The 16,217-nt window shown below is 37.4% G+C and overlaps 1 protein-coding gene across 3 annotated transcripts in view; it reads left to right on the top strand.

The window, feature by feature from the left end:
- Positions 1-16,217, top strand: part of FBXW7 (F-box and WD repeat domain containing 7) — a 187,142-nt gene that overhangs the window by 73,184 nt on the left and 97,741 nt on the right. For 2 of the 3 annotated variants that reach the window (XM_054824366.1, XR_008576916.1), the window contains one exon: positions 10,892-11,449. In XM_054824366.1, coding sequence (XP_054680341.1) covers positions 10,961-11,449 — 489 coding nt within the window. In that variant the 5' untranslated portion in view covers positions 10,892-10,960. Of the gene's footprint in view, positions 1-10,891; positions 11,450-16,217 lie in introns of those variants that run through there. The other variant, XM_054824368.1, reaches the window with a different exon arrangement.

Genomic DNA, 16,217 nt, shown 5'->3' on the forward strand with positions numbered 1-16,217 from the left:
AACCGCTAGAATGCTTTTCAGTGTAAGGGGTATATGTGTTTCCATCTGTGTGTTGTCATTCCACATTAAAGGTGTCTATCTCAAACAGCTCTGAGGTACGGGAGAGTTTAGTACTTGGTGTTAATTTCCTCTCCTTCCTTCCATTTAAATTTAACTAAATTAAGTGTAAATTCAACTAAATGTAGTTGCTATTTGTCCTTAAGGTCTATTCCCCCACTTGAGTTAAAGATGACCTTTCCTTGGTCCATCTTTTCTGCTCTGTGTTCTGAGTCGACCTTTTTCTTTTTTGGCTATCTCTGCTGTGCTGTGTGTCTGTCTGCCTGTTTGTGCTGCACTTCTGCAGCATTTGAACTGGAGATTCAGTCCAAGAAATCACACTACTGTTTTGCCAGGAGCTGACACCAGCCGTCTGGTAAAATTACAATTCAGTATCAGTAAAACCCATAATTTGGGGGAAATGTACCCCAAATGACTTTTATGATTAGTGGACAGGAAAGAAACCGAGAGAGAGAAGTCAGTTGGGTACTCTCTAAATCACTTTGAGGTTTTCAGACCAAACATCTTAATGGCAGTGTTTTTGCTGCCAAATGCTGTTTTGCTTTTGCCTTCAGAATAGTTTGCATTAATAATGAGCAACTCTGCTTGGAAGTTATTTATGTATTGCTCTTATGATATAGCTTTGCAAAGCAGCACCACGCTAGGTAACAGACTATGTGAATGTATTCGTAAAGTGGTGCAGCGTATCATACTAGTATGGTCCGTAGGTTTTCCCATTGGAAATGCATCGCAGCCCCAGGGCTGCACTCAACAATGTTGTGGATGCTGAAGAAAAATTTATATTAAGGCTGTTTTGGCCATACCATGCTAGCCCGCGTGTTAAGCCTGGTGGTTGTGAAATAAGTCTGCTCTGGAACTAGGCAGGTTTTAATCAGCAGTTTGGTAACGCGTTTTGCCTGTATGTCACTGTCGGAGCAGAGAGGAGGGAGGGGACAAGAGCAGCTCTTGGTTCTGTATATTCCCAGGGAGAGGCGGTCAGCTAACCATGCTGTGGTAGCTGCGTGTGTGCTGCATGTTCCGCGGTTGTTGAATGTGTGCGTTAAACTAAGATGGAGTACATTTCTAATTTAAGACTTAAAGTGGTGATGAATCTACTATCTTCCTAGCAAGCTATTACAGTGAGTAATTATCCTCATAGTTAATTCCATTTGGATTTTTCCCATTTCAGCATTCAGTGACTGGATCTTGCTTCTTGTGTATTAGATAAAATCCCTGTTCACCTAGATAGTTGGGAGGAAAGTAGTTGTTTCTGCATAGTAATCACATTGCCTGTTTACCTAAAGTGTTACTGAATGATTGTTCTGGACTTCATAGTTGAGATTTCCAGTTCCTTCTGTTGGAACCTATAGCTTAACATGTGTGTTAACTCAGTAGAGTTTTCCATGACACAGTAACGCTCCAGCATAACTTAACCAGAGTTTACTACTAGAAAGCAAGACTGGCAGTGTCATCCTTATCGTTCCTCGGGCTCCTTCCTATGGATGAAAGGCCTTGAGCTGCATAAACCCATCCTAAGCAGTTGTTGTTCCGGGCAGCTGGGGAGGTCCCTATATGCAGTGCTGTTGATGACGCCGTAAAACTCACTGCGAGGACTTTTCTTACATGGAATAGAAGTGGTCTGGTTTGGGGGCAGAAAGGCATGCACAGAAAGTGGAACACAATGCTTAGTGCTGTGGAGATTTCGGGCCAGCTTGGAAAGCTATCACAACTACCAGAGACCCACAAACCTTGTTTATTTACTTTTGGGGAAGAGGGGTGAATTCAAGCCCCAAATTATAAAACCTGTTGAGTTTTAAGGACTGCTTAGTCTTCTGTTGCATTATAAGAGGATTCGTGATCTTTTTTGTAGGGAAATTCTGTATTCCATGTGTATCTGTCATGAAGTAAAAGTTGAGATGATTCCATTTGTACGTTTCTAGTCTTTGCTAAGAAGGCATGGAACAGCATCTTTAAATTTGAAGGGAGTATAATGAACTGCCTGCCTACTTTTCTAATCTGAGACTTTTTCAGCCCATGTGTTTCTCAACTAATGTAACTAAAGATACTCTGTTTATGTTGCTGTAAGTGTGATCTGATGTTTGCTTTTGGCAAGAAACTCCTCTTCCTTGTTAGTACGCAGAGAAGGCATGGTTTAAATGAGACCGAAATATTAACAGATAGAAACCTGCTGTTCTAAATCAAGCAAACAAGCGTGCTTGTGCTATATCGCTAGCAATAGTAGTGTAGGCTTCTTCTAGTAATCTGTGAAAAATCAATTATGCAATTGTATAGAAAATGTAAGAATTTTTTATTTAGAGAGGTAAAAATTTGAATATAGGAACCCAAGTAATGGTACAGTTGTCAAAACAGAAAGGATAAGACAATGTAATTAAAAATTGTGTGCAGAGGTACTTTCAATGGGAAAATGGACACTGCTTGATATTAAAGATTTAAGCGGAGGCATGGAGGACTTGCCTGTGTTGGTTTCAGTAGTTGCTGGAAAACTTGGCACCCCTTAAATAACTCAAAGCTTGCTTTCTGCTTTCCCTTTTCTGAGGAAAAGGAGAGAGAAGCCTTTCATTAGTTGCACATGATAGTTAACTTGTCACATTTTTACAGCTTAATCCTTTTTCTTTAAAGAGTTGTTAGTGAAAAGACAAGCCAGCTATCTTCTGTATAACAGTCATTATTAATATAACTACTAAAAATAACACGATTATTTATATGAACACAGTAAGATCAGTCATAATACTGATCTCCTACTGTGGCTTGTTGCCTCCCATGATATCTTTCAAGGAATTTAAATGATTTTATTCTAAATTATATCCATTCACTCCTTGATGAAAACATAACAATGCAGAATTAAAAATAAGGAGTAACTTTGGTACTTTTACTGCTGGTCTTGGCTTTCAGGGAGCTCAGGGTTATGAACAGGATTCGTGATAAATGGGCATGAACTCCCCACTGCTTCAGTAACACTGTACTGGTGTTAATAACTTTGTCGGTTGGGCTATGGCTTTGAGGAAAAGGACTTTGAATTTTAATTTTTTAATTTTTTCTTTAATACAGTTTTCTTATTACTGGGTGGTGTGGAGGGCTTTCAACAACTTTCTCATGGGTCACTTTTGCATTTGCCTCATATCTCCACCCCATCCTTACCACAGTATCTCACAGTAATTCTCATTTTCTTAAGTTTCAAGTTTTAAGGTAAAAACATAACTTGTGTAACACACTATCCACTAATTATTTGCTATGACATTTTTCTCCTTTTTGACACAAGGAAAATGCAGGCATTTTTTTAACACTTCAAATATAAGAATTAAGATCATGAATTACTTATGGAGAAGTGTTTACAGAAAAAAAAATCAGTGGTTTCCCCTCTTCCTGTTATGTGTTGATTGCTTTAATTTTGTCACCAGGTCTCTATTAATACAATTTATAGCGTGATTTTCTGTGCTAGAGTGTTAAAAACTGCTAAAACTTTGACTCTGATTGATTATTTTTTTTTTCTCCTCCCACTCTGCAAGAAGTCTTTCTGAGTTAATTTCTTCTGTGTAAAATTTTAGCCAGAGCAGTCCTGTTTGAGGAGAACGCACGAGGAGGGAAGAAAAGGGCTTTTGGCTTAAGGCATTAAGACTTGACACTCCTCTTGCTGTTGCAAAAAAAAAAAAAAAAAAAAAAGTGGAATTCATTTTAACTGTAATACATCCAGATTCTGTGTCTGTGTGAGCCCCGCAGGGATGAATCCATGCGTGCCCTGCCCATGCACAGCAAGGAAGCATGTTGCACCTTTTGCAGCTTTACCCGCTTTCTACCCTCAGTCACAATCCGTCAGGGTCAAGTGAACCTGTATTGAAGAGACTAGGCTTTTACAGTGATGGCTGAAAAGAGTTTTGTTCATCCACTTCCTCATGCAATACAATTTGTTTGTTGACATTATGACATTAAAAGTTAATGTTCTGTGATGATGCTAAATGTGCATAAATGGAGATCATGTGGAAACACTATGGAAAAAGGAAATGTCAAGAGAAGAAACGATAGATCCATAAAATGGAAGAATTTATTCTTCCACACTAACAGGACCTATTGAACAGAAAATCCTATCTTTGATTCAGCAGTTGAGTTTTAAGGAGGGTTTGGACATCTGCAGATGGAAATCTATGTATGAATCTAGCTGAAGGTCAGAAGAATGCAAGCTGAGTGCTGGACTCTTGTTTTCTTAGTGATATAAAATATCTTAATCTGTATAAAGTAATTAGATGTGATCATACATATTTTATCATAATCTAAAGAATAAGTAAGTTGACTGCCTGTAGCTCAAGCTATTTCTTCTAAACTTTTGCTCATGAAAGGTCTATTCATCTCTCTTCTACCTCTAGTATTTCCTTATCATGGCACTCAGCTTAAGTACTGCTTAAATATATGTAAATTCTTATAGCAATTACTCATTTCCTAAACTACTTTTAGTATTTTCATTCTCTAGTGGTTTTTGTGTGCTATTTCATATTTTACCCTGTATTAACAATTTTACCTGTGCCTACCAAAAGAGGCAGGATTGCGTGGTAGGTCCTCCATATCCCTTTGCCTTTCCAGCCTGGAGTTAAATCAAAATTTTCTTTTTAATGTTATCTGTGTTTGCCCCCATAACTGATAGCAAGACACATTGCTCTGTCGTGCTCTTACTACCCACGTATGATCAGCTATTGTCTCTCTTCTGAATCCCATCACTTTCTGTGGGGAGTGGATCAGAATGGAGCAAAGTGTCTGGGACTGTAAAGTAGCACTGCAGGCCAAAAGGGATTGGGAGACCGAGGCATGGGATTAGAGAGGGAGCTGTGTTAAGAGGCAGTCCTGGGAGGAAAAAGTAAGTTTGGATGATGAAATCGGGAGAAAAGGGATAAGGTCTGTTGAAATGGGATTGTGGGGTTAATAGAAGCAGGTGAACAGAAGGGAGAGGCATCTTACAGTAGCCCCTATGTGGTGGGAAAACTGGAATTGTCTTTGTTCAGAAACATTTAGGAGGGGAGGTCAGGGTGCAAGGACTTGATGAAAAGCCTCTGAAAGTAGATACAAAGTTGGGGCCAGATTACAGTAGGGAGGGTGATCATTAAAACTGGCCACACAAGAAGATTAGAGGCAGCTGGGCTTAATTACATTTGCACAGGAAACTTTAATTGTGGTATTTTTTTAAGTTTAATGAATACTAAATCTAGTTTTTTGTGTGCTGTCAGATTTATGTTTGACATAAGTAAGTAATTAGAGGATCACTTTCATTTAGTGTTGGTTACTTTGACCGCTTTGCACTGAATAAACAACATGAATTGATTGTTAAAGTATCTAAAGAGAGTGAAAAAGGGAGCAGGATAATTTCTAATCCAACAGAAAAGTTACATGTGCTGCTCCACAAAGTGTTGGCAGAGCTTTGCAGGGCAGGGTGATAGTAGAGCAGGAGCAGAGAATCTTTTTAGCTGCTAATTTGTTCTAGAGCCGTGAATAATGGAATTAACCAAGAGATTTGAGGTGTGTATACGTTTGGAAGTAGTTTATTGTTCTTAGCAAAAGCATACATGCTTGTAGAATGAGATGCATTGTTGATGATGTATTTTATTTTGATGAAAAGTTACTGAAAGTTTTTAAAGCTGTACGTTAATCTTGCTCTAATCAACATTTTGTGCTGATAACATACAGAAGGTTTGTTTATTTTCCTCTTCTGTACAATGTATTCAACACAGAATTTTATGACTTGAGAAGTTTGTTACTATGAGCGAGTTTGCCATCCTGTGTAACACAGCAAAATTATTCTCCTGTAACTTTTGTTTAAAACTCATAACTTTAGTTTAAGTTGTGGCGTTATCTGGAATACCTTGTCTTTGTTAAGTCCTTGCATGAGAATAATTGTCCGCTACCATACACTGTAAAAGAAGGTGGTGGATTCTTCATTTGATTTTGTAGTTTCAGTTTCCAGTTATTGCATTTTGCTTGTTTTGGTTTGTTGCTTTGCTGTTGTTAAAAATCTTTCCCATATACAAAGTGTGTAGCCAGTAACCAGATCAATGTATTAAACATTTAATACAGCACGTAGGTTGCTTGCTTGTGGTGATTTGCATTGTTAACGATCATGGCTAACACTGTACACTCAAAATATTTTTTTTTTTTTTATAGAACATGGTCCACAATCTTATCAGTGTTAATTATGTTGTTTATTTCTACCTGCTTGATGCTGCGTTTAATTTGCTTTGTATGCATGCTTTTCAAATGGGCTTTACAGGCCTTAGGTGGCTGGCGCGTGTGCGTTGGTCTGATTTGGATTTAAAGCGTAACTCCTGATTGCCCACACCTGCTCCTCACTGGAAGGAGTTAGAGCAGGGCTGTCCCAGAGCCCCTTCTGGGTGAAGCTACACCAGAAGATGCGCTCCAGCTGTGGGGGTCAGAGCTGGCCAGGCCGTATGGGCCCTTTCCCCTCCCTGAGCCCGTGCCCTGGGGGTGTGGAGCCGCAGCAGCGCAGCCTGTGCCCGCCCTGCCCTCCGCTGCCGGGCTAGCGTGGGCCCAGCTTCCAGTGACCAGTGTGCCAGTGTCAGCCTCGGGCAGAGCGTGCTTGTAAGGAATTTACTTGTCTTTCAGAAGGTAGGTTGGGATGTTGAAATGAAATCATAGGAGATCCTTAGCTCGGGTGGGATGTCCCTTTTTTACTTTCTAGTTACCTCAATTATAACTCAGTATTACTCAGTTTAATATATCTCAGCTTTTTTACTGGATTATTTATATTAACATGTTAGGCAGGATTTAATTAGATGTCTGCAGAAGTTTTTGTGTGAGTCCAATTGTCTTTGTCCACCAGACCTGTAATCTCAAAAAATTTGTTCTAGAAGCATCCGCTGCCCATAAACCATGTTGTAACCACACTGTCTTTTTCACTAATTGCTGTCCTGATCAGTATTAGCATGACTTAGGTTAGTATCCAAGTCAGTCTAACTCTCTAATTTCAAAGTTAATTCTTTTAAACCTTTTCAAGTTCTGCTATACTTTGTTAAAAAAACAGCAACCCCCCCACCTCTCTGCACCCACCTCGTTTCCCTTTTTTTTCTTTACAGTTTCAAGTGATAAAAAAGGAATAATAAAAAACTAGCAGTACTGATGGAAATTTCCCAATTTTCCCTTAGTTGTATGTTTTTATATATGTTTACGTTTAACAACTTTTGTATGTACTAGAGGGACAGAGATATTTCAGCTTTAAAGCAAGAAGTGAAGTGGTGGTCCTTCTCTCTCAGTACAGAATGCAACCTGTTGTTGTAGATAAACCTGAGGAGTTTTCTCTGTGGTTTCCCAAGTGTTGCTTGGTATTTCTTACAGGTGGTTTTGAGCAACTGTTGTTCTGGGTTATTTTTATAATCTATCTCCTGTGCAAATTTAATGGATAAAGCTGAAGAATTCTGCTTAAGCAGCATTTAATCTTCAATATAGATTGGGGATGCATTCGTCAACTCTGAGTTTACAGTTGGATCAGTCCAGGGCCTTCCATTTTCCTTGGGGATTCCTTGAATTTTGCTTTTCCATAGGACCAGCTGCAAGTGTTACAAAACTTACCTGGGAGTTGCCAAGTTAGACTTGTTGACCAAGTTTAATGAGTTTTATGTGTTTAATGTTTATGCAAAGCATGGCCACTGCACTGCAATGTTTTGGCGTCTGTCTAAAAAAATCTCTTTGGGGTCTGTGCTGGGTAGGAAAGCAACAGTTTCCCTCGATGGCTCTGCTGGGGTTTAGCTTATTTGAGTCATTGTGGGCTCTGAGAGTATAAATGAACGAGGCACTGTACTAGCTGAAAACACAACATTTTAGTTCTCTGATAGTTGATGTGTAAATACACTTTTTCCTTCAAAATAATAATCCTGTCTTAGTCCTTATCTACCTTATATATGGAAATCACTGTATCTTGTGTGTTAGCTGACAGTAGTTAATTCTGAAAGCACTTACGTGACAGAAGGCAGCTTTAATGTTTCAAATCTCTCAGATAATGTACATCCATCTGTTCTTTAGCAAATGCATCACCTCTTTGCATATTGATGATTCCTGATGTGGCACTGCTTGTAATTAAATTGTGATAATGCATTTTACAGGCTTCTGGAAAAACCAAGTTGAGTTTATTCGTGCAAATACAGAGTAAAACTGAAATCGGTTTTGACTGAAGCTAATTTTGTGAATTGATGGTCACTACAAAAATGTAGGAATAATTAAAAATATATAATAGTACTAGCGTATGTTCATTTTTTTAATTGCCTGGAATTTCATTTGGGTATATTAACAGTAACAATAGTGTTATTTTTGTCACTTAAGCATTTAGCAGAATCATGCATTTTATTACTTAAGTATTTCAATGCTGACCTTTCATGTTTGTTGCTTATAGATACAAATTGAAAGTATATATCAAATTATGGAAACAAATGCAGCATTTGCAGTTTTATCAAGTAAGTCCTAGACCAATAATTGATGCATATATTTGAAATAATAGTGTTGATACTAAAAAATTGTGATTAAAACTTTTAAGCTTCATTCATGGCTATTTAGAGAATCATTTGTGGTGGAAATAAAAATTGCTAGATTGTGAAGACATTTACATCTTGTTTGTTGTTTTTTGGGTTTCCTTATTACTGATTTTTACATGATTTAATCTTTCAAAAAATCCAAATCTTTTCTCTTTTCATGAGAAAATAAGATGTAGTGTTGTCATGTTAATAATACTCAAACTATGTAGCAAGCCTGATAAATAGGTTGTAGTAACCTCGGATTATATATGCAAACAAATTTGACATTTGATGAAATGGAGTTATTAAACATCATTCTGATATGCTAAGGTTTCCAGGCTTCGGGGGAAAAATGTTAAGTGAAAACATTTCTCTTGGATGCCATGAAGAGCACAGTCTTTCTCAAGTGCAATTTATGGTATATAGAAAATGAAATACATTCAGATTTGATGCCCCTTGCAATCAAGGTTGGAGTCATTAGCTTCTGGTTTGGGTCATATGCACCCCAGTGCTCTAATGCTTTTTTTTCCACTGGTAAAAGCAGGAGTCAGCACAGCCTCTGCTTGCTTCCATCATGTCCTTGCCTTGACTTGTGGAGCTTAATTGTCTTTTAGTATTAGCTTCTCATTTATTAGTTGGAGCTAATTGCTAGTGGACACTTTCTTTGGAACATATATTTCAGCTTTTGAGCTCAGAAGGTTTTATTTGAAGGCATTTGTCATTTGGGTAGATATGTGGAAACTTGAGAACAATGTCTTCGGGATGTAAGTAATGTTTCCCTCAGCAAGAGGGGAGAAGTATGCAGAATCCTGTCTATGAATCCTTCTCAATGCAAGACTTGAAAAACATCCGTAAATGTGTTTCTGTGGCTTTTGTGGTACAACACAAAGAAAATTACCTTAGAGCTATGGTTTCCAGTACTTTCTTCCCTCCTCACCAGTAAGTTGAATGTTCTTACAAATGTCATGGAGCAAAGTTGTAGTTTATCTGTTCCACACCTCCATCATCCAAGGTTCTAGTTGTTTTGGGGTTTTTTAATTTTTTTTTAACTGTAAGAGATAGAGGACTTAAAAAAAAAAAAGGGGGGGGAAGGGGATGAGATAGGTTAGGAGAATTACTTCCTGTACTGAAGTACTCACGGAAGCTTACATCCTTCACTGCTCCTACTCCAAGGTGACTCAGCAGTTGTGCTCCCTTCCAGTATTGTCTTGTATTGTGCTTTCTGAACCTCTCTCTCACAGTGTAGCCTGCTGAGTGTGTGGTGTGGTTCAGGGATGCCTGAGGATGGTGGTTCTATACACAATGAAAAAGCTGATTACTTTCTCTCTGCGCACATTTTCATGTGCAACCTGTGAATCTGACTACTTGTTGAGTTCATGTCTGACTTCACCTACTCAACACGTCACTTGAATCTAGGGGAACTGGAGTCAGGTTGTACTAGCCTGAAAGGTTGTATAGCTGGAAATCTAATACCAAATTTAAGATCTAGCTAGACTGTGTTATATCCCTCTGTTCTTGTATATGGCATGCACACACATGTGTAGCCAAATGTGTGAATAATTTGGAAATTGCATTAGTATTTTTCAATTTCTATTAATATGCACTGAAATTTGGCAATTTTTTAACTTCTCAGAGTCTCAATTAACAATTCTTGTAGCTGTTTGGAGAGCTTTAGTGCTTACAGTGATTTTTGCCAGGTGAGGTATGTGCTGTTTCTGGGCTGCACAGGCTGCCTAGTAATGTCTGGTTTTGACCACTGGGCATCTCTGTGGCCAATTTAAGACTTAGAAGTCATAAGGCTATATTATTTAGTGGGTGTTCACTTATTCATTTATCTAGAAGAAAATCATAGTAACAAGAAATGAAACTTTCAATTAAAACTGAAAATATGCCTGCTCCTCAGGCATTAGACCAAAAGCAGTTCATCATTTGAGTAATATATAAAGTCTGTAATCTGATGAGGGAAAATATAATGCCATTTGAAAATGATCTTTGTCCAATTTTTAGCAAGTAATATCATATACTTGGATCTTCTGTTAACATGAATGTTAATGGTTCTTGTGGATTCTCTAGGAGGGCAAGTAGTTCTGAATTTTGCAGAGTCTGGTGCTTACAGAGATCATGATCAGACTGTTTGATAGAAGAAATAACTCTCTTGCTACACAGTTGTCTGCAGTCTCTTTGGGTTTTTCCAGTTATGTGTCAAGTACAAATTATTCCCTGTTTCTGGGAATTTGAAATTGTCAGGAGTAATACAATGAAATAAGTTTTTAATGCTTTATCTAATAAAAAAAGTAACATGTAATTTCCTGCTTTTTCTTTTTTTGTCTCCTTAGAATGTGAAAGCATTTGCATCTTCAGATAGCCTAGCCAAGGTCCAAGAAGTAGCAAGCTGGCTTTTGGAAATGAATCAGGAACTGCTCTCTGTGGGCAGCAAGAGGCGACGAACTGGTGGATCTCTTCGAGGTAATGCTTCCTCAAGCCAAGTAGATGAGGAGCAGATGAATCGAGTCGTAGAAGAGGAGGAGCAGCAGCAAAGACGACAACAAGAGGAGCAGCACATTGGGAGGAATGGGGAGATAGGAGGGGAAGAACCTGGATTTGATGACAGGCGTGAGTCTCAGCAGGAACGCTTAGAAGAAAATAACAATAGACTTATTACAGTGGATGAAGAATCCACTTGTAACCAAGAGGAAGATGATGATGAACATGCTGGTGATCAAGAGGAGGAGGTGGAAGAGGAGGAGGAAATGGACCAGGAGAGTGATGATTTCGATCAGTCTGATGACAGCAGTAGAGAAGACGAACACACTAACAGTAACAGTGTCTCGAATTCCAATAGCCTCATGGACTTGCCCATTCACCAGTCATCGCCATTCTACGTGAAGACAAAGGTGAGAAACTACTTTTTTTTGGTGTTCTTAATCCTCATTAACTCTGGATTTTGGAAAATAATTTGCATATTTAACTTAAACTAAAGTTTTACAATGAAGCAAAGATTTCACTTCCTAAAGAGGTCATTATGAAGAGTTTATACAGTCCACAAAAACTATACTGTTTTAACTGTTAATAATCAAATCATTTGTGTGCATTTGACATTAGCAGATACTCCTGTGTATTCTAAGGAAGAGAGCTCTGATGACTGTGTTCAAAAGAACGAGGTGTTTCTTTGTAGTTTTACATGCTAACTTACATGCATTTTATAAGACCCTCCAGACATATATTTATGATATTTGTCTTCTCAAAGCAGACAAGAAGAAAGGTAAGCAATTGTGCATATGTGGTGTTCTCTGAGAATATGTGGTTCATTTAGATGAAAGCATTTTAATGAAAAAATAGAGTGGAACATTACAGAAACATAAAGTCCTCCTTCTGGCCAGGTTATAGTGCATTCATTGAGAAAATACAGGTTAAAAAAAGTGTGTTAGCCAGTCGTGCAATTACAAAATCATTACATAATGTCATATGGTATCCTGCTTGTGAGGACCTTGTAAATTGTGTGCAATGATTGTTGGGAACTTCTGATTTGCAATTAAGAATTTGGAAATAAATATTTGTATTTTTATTGCTAATTATATCACCTAACATTTTAGATTTAAAAAAAAATGGCTTTGGAGTATTAGCTTCAGTGTACATTAGATGTTCACTATGTTTTTCAAATTCTTCAGGAAGGAGGAATTGTGTTAACTCTTAGCAGCAGCAGCAAGAACTGAAAGAATAATGAAAGTGATGATACTGACTAATAAAAAAGAGGAGCAGGCCAGTGTTCTTGTGGAAGAATGTTGTTCCTCGGCCTGTATACCTATATATTTCTTTTTCTTAATCATTAATTGGTAATAGATCACCTAGCCTCCTCTCACCTTTCAAAAAACCAAAATGATAAAATCCCCTGAAATTTTTACAATATACTTTAAAAAAAAAGCCCAAACAACCAGATGTAAAATAAAACTACAAAAAAAATCAGTTAACATAAATTAACAAGTTTCCCTGTGTGTTCGAGTACGAACATAAATGGATGGAGATGGAGAATCAGTCTTGAAGATGCCCTAGAACAGGTAAATAAGATGAACATATGCTTCTGGAAGCTGCAGCAATATGTTTTTGGGAATAGCGATTAGTAATTCACTTGTTAGTTGAGATACTTTAAACACACACCTTTGATTTTTGAAAAGTCATAACGTGTTCACGTGAGTTTTTAGTAAACTATAATTTTCTATTGATAATTCTACTGTTCAAGTTACTGAAGTATGTGCTTTCTAATTTAGAGTGAAATATTGTTATATTTCATGTCATTTAATTGGCTTTTTACAACTCAAATTCTTGGTTTTATTCCAATCCTTTGGTGTTCCCAGATTTAGTATGGGTTATTGAGTATTGTATAACAACTTGCATCCAGTATGGACTTGATATTTAATGTAGGAAATGCTTACATTCAAAAATACATATTTAAGTCTCTGAATTGGAAACTTTTTGAAGTGCTTTGTAAATAACCATACTCAAATTATATACAGACAGAGCAGAGCATCGTTCTCAGTGGTGGTCAGTTCCAAAGTTGGGTTGGGTTTTTTTTTTATCATTTCCAATAATGAATGCAGTTTTTTTCTTTCTTTTTTTAAAGCATATTTGACCTAAACTGAAACAAGCTGGTTTAGCCTGAAGGAAGTTGTCTGCAGGATTTTTGTATAGATGCACAATTTCTGTGTGGTCTGATAGTTGCTTTGCGTATTGTTTCTGTGCAGTGCTGTCATTTTCGTCTGTGCTCTGTCCCCAGGCTGTGCTCCTGCAAGAACTGTTGGGGAGCTAGGTAGCAAACCGAATTTGGGAACTGTTCGTGATTCGTGGTGGAACTCTAGTTTAGGTAGTTTTAACTGTGTACCTGAAGGATCAGCACAGGTTAGAAAGCTGCTTGAGGTGCCACTGCTCTAGGTCACAGTTCCACATAGACTGACATAATGCAACATTAATGTTGCCAGTTCATTAATAAACCAACATTTAACCATAGAAACATGATTTATGTTAAGAAATGCTGTAGAAATATAGCTGTGCTGGAGCATGAATGAATTACCAGAGTAAAAATAAACGTACTTAATATGCTGCTTTTGAGAATAAAAAAGAGTGTTTGTAAGACTCATCAGCTGTATTTACAACTGATTTGTGGTTCTACCTGTTGAAGATAGACTCATCCTAGGAGACTCAAACCTGATAGACTTATTTTTAGCTTTTCAGATACACTTCTCGGCATTTGTAGTCTAGTACAGTTTTCCTCATACCTCTGGCTGAATTAGCTGCTCCCTTGCTGTGTGCTGTAGTCCTGTGAAACTTGCTTTGCGCCACCAGTATTGGCTGTGATGGCTGAATCCGCTACTTACTGTTTGTGTGTCAGATGTAACCCTGGCTCCTCAGAAGCATCCATTCCTGATCCAGCACGGTTGCTAGTTTGGTCTGGTTGTACGTGGCAATATTGGCAACACGCAGTTTTCATTGCGACTGAATACCAAGAGATAATACTGAGACTGAATAAAATAGCAACTACTAGTGCTGTAGGTGTCGTTCTGCAGCTCATCTCAACTTTTTGATGTCTCTGTTCTTTGTCCTTCTGCTTTTTATTCCTTTCCTCATAAACTATTGAATAAAGTCTCTTTCTAATCTGACTCTTTTTTGCTTATTGGCCTGCGAGATCCTGTGCAGTTAAGGAAGGAAATGGCAAGGTTCCTGCATAACACCACAGTGTATCCTGCTTGCATTTGCTGCCTCTCACCTGGACTTCCACTTGACAGCAGCAAGCTCGCTGTGTTCTACCTGATAAACTTCACCAGAAGCATAAAAACCATTATATTTACATATAAATAATTTTTTTATATATTCATGTTTTTAGGTAATGTTTCTGTAATATAAATACAATTATATATAAATATTTGCCTCATACTACTGCTCCATGCAAATTGTCACCATAATATTGTGAAAATATTATGACAAAAGGGCGTGTGCACTTGAAATGAGAAGGCTGGTGGTTCAGGAGAGTCTTTGTTGCATTCACCAGCAATGAATTCCAACGCAGGAATCTGGAAGGTTCCTTGTGGTTACCTGTTATGATTTCCTGCATAAAATGTTAGGCTGCTCTATATTGACTTCTGCGCAAGTAAAAGCATATTTTTAGAAAAATGTCACCATTTGAAAACAGGAAACAGTCCAGCAAGGTAAATCTATTTCAAACCTGGGTTAATAGTTTGTTAGTTATCATCAGTTTTTAAACTTCTGCAGCTTTACTCTACTCTGCCTTCTTCCTCTCATTTGTCTTTTTTTGACCATTATAATTTATTATTTTTGTGTTGTACTGAAGAGCTGTTTAAAAAGCAGGTTTTTCTTCCTGCATGCATAAAGCAGCCAACCTTACTCCTGAAAGGTCTCTTAAGTGTAAATAACAAGGACACTGTGTCCCTTGGGCATATTTTTCTATTCTTTGTTCTCGTTATGATACTTCCCTGAACAATCTTTCTGATTTTTGAATATCCGTCTTGAATCATAGATACCAGAACTGAGATAAAAACTCTAGTAGCAACTGCACCAATGACAATTAAAATTTGTTCATGCTATATATTTACCTGTTTATAAAACAAACAATTCCGTTAATGCTTTTGACTGCAGCATTGCATTGGGATTTCATGTTCGACTGATTTGTCTAACATGATGCAAGCCTTTTTCAGAGAGCCTTCTGTTCTGTAAGTACAGCCTGCATCCTTTGTACCTAGAGATAAGAATCGATGCTTGGTTGTATTAAAGTGACTAGAGTTTTCTCACATCCAGTGTACCTCATTAGATCCTTTACTGTTTGTTAGTTTTTACTCCAACTGATCTGTGTCCTATCAAATGTTTTCATGTCTGTTATATAAAAATATTAAATGGCACAGGAGGGCAAACTAAATGATATGTGCAGGACTCTTACAGAAACATGCTCTTGATGCTGATTCTTCACTGGTTGCATTGTATTTGTGGCATCCTTTTCCAGTGCTCTGTAATGATTTGTGTTACTTGAGTTCCTTAGGAATGATCGAGTAACAATTAACGACAACATAAGCAAACAAATACATTTACATCACATATCTCATAGCAACTGCCCTTAAATGCTTTTATCCCTCAGTACATGTGGGGATTCTGTAGCACTGCAAGAACAAGAAAGTATTACTGGTAATCACCATCACTGCGAAATGGCTCATGTCAATTAAATTTAAAATAAGCAAGAATGTTAAATGGTTTATCTACCTGTGTTTATACTCTTGAAATTGTAGTATTAACAAATACGTCATGCCAGCAATATTTTATCTTTTTCAAAACTGGTGTTTATGACATAGGTGATAACCAGCATGTTTTTATGGAAAAATTGGCATCAATGCTGTTAATCCTATTCTATGTCAACCATTGCATTATTTTCTCTGGGTTTCAGTCTATGGTTATCCAGGTTGTACTCCATTTCCTTTTCTCATTTTTTTCTATATATTGTTAGGTTTATTTGAGATTTCTGAAATATTTTGATTGTTCTAATTCTTAAAAATAATTTTGATCGTAATATGTGTAATCTTTAACTCATTCAATTTTTTGTGTGTCTTTTTGTTTGCTTAACTATTTATACAACTCTGTTTCATAGTTTTTAAAAATTATGTAGAA

The sequence above is a fragment of the Grus americana genome, chromosome 4 (assembly GCF_028858705.1).
Source record: "Grus americana isolate bGruAme1 chromosome 4, bGruAme1.mat, whole genome shotgun sequence".
NCBI classification, from domain to species: Eukaryota; Metazoa; Chordata; class Aves; order Gruiformes; family Gruidae; genus Grus; species Grus americana.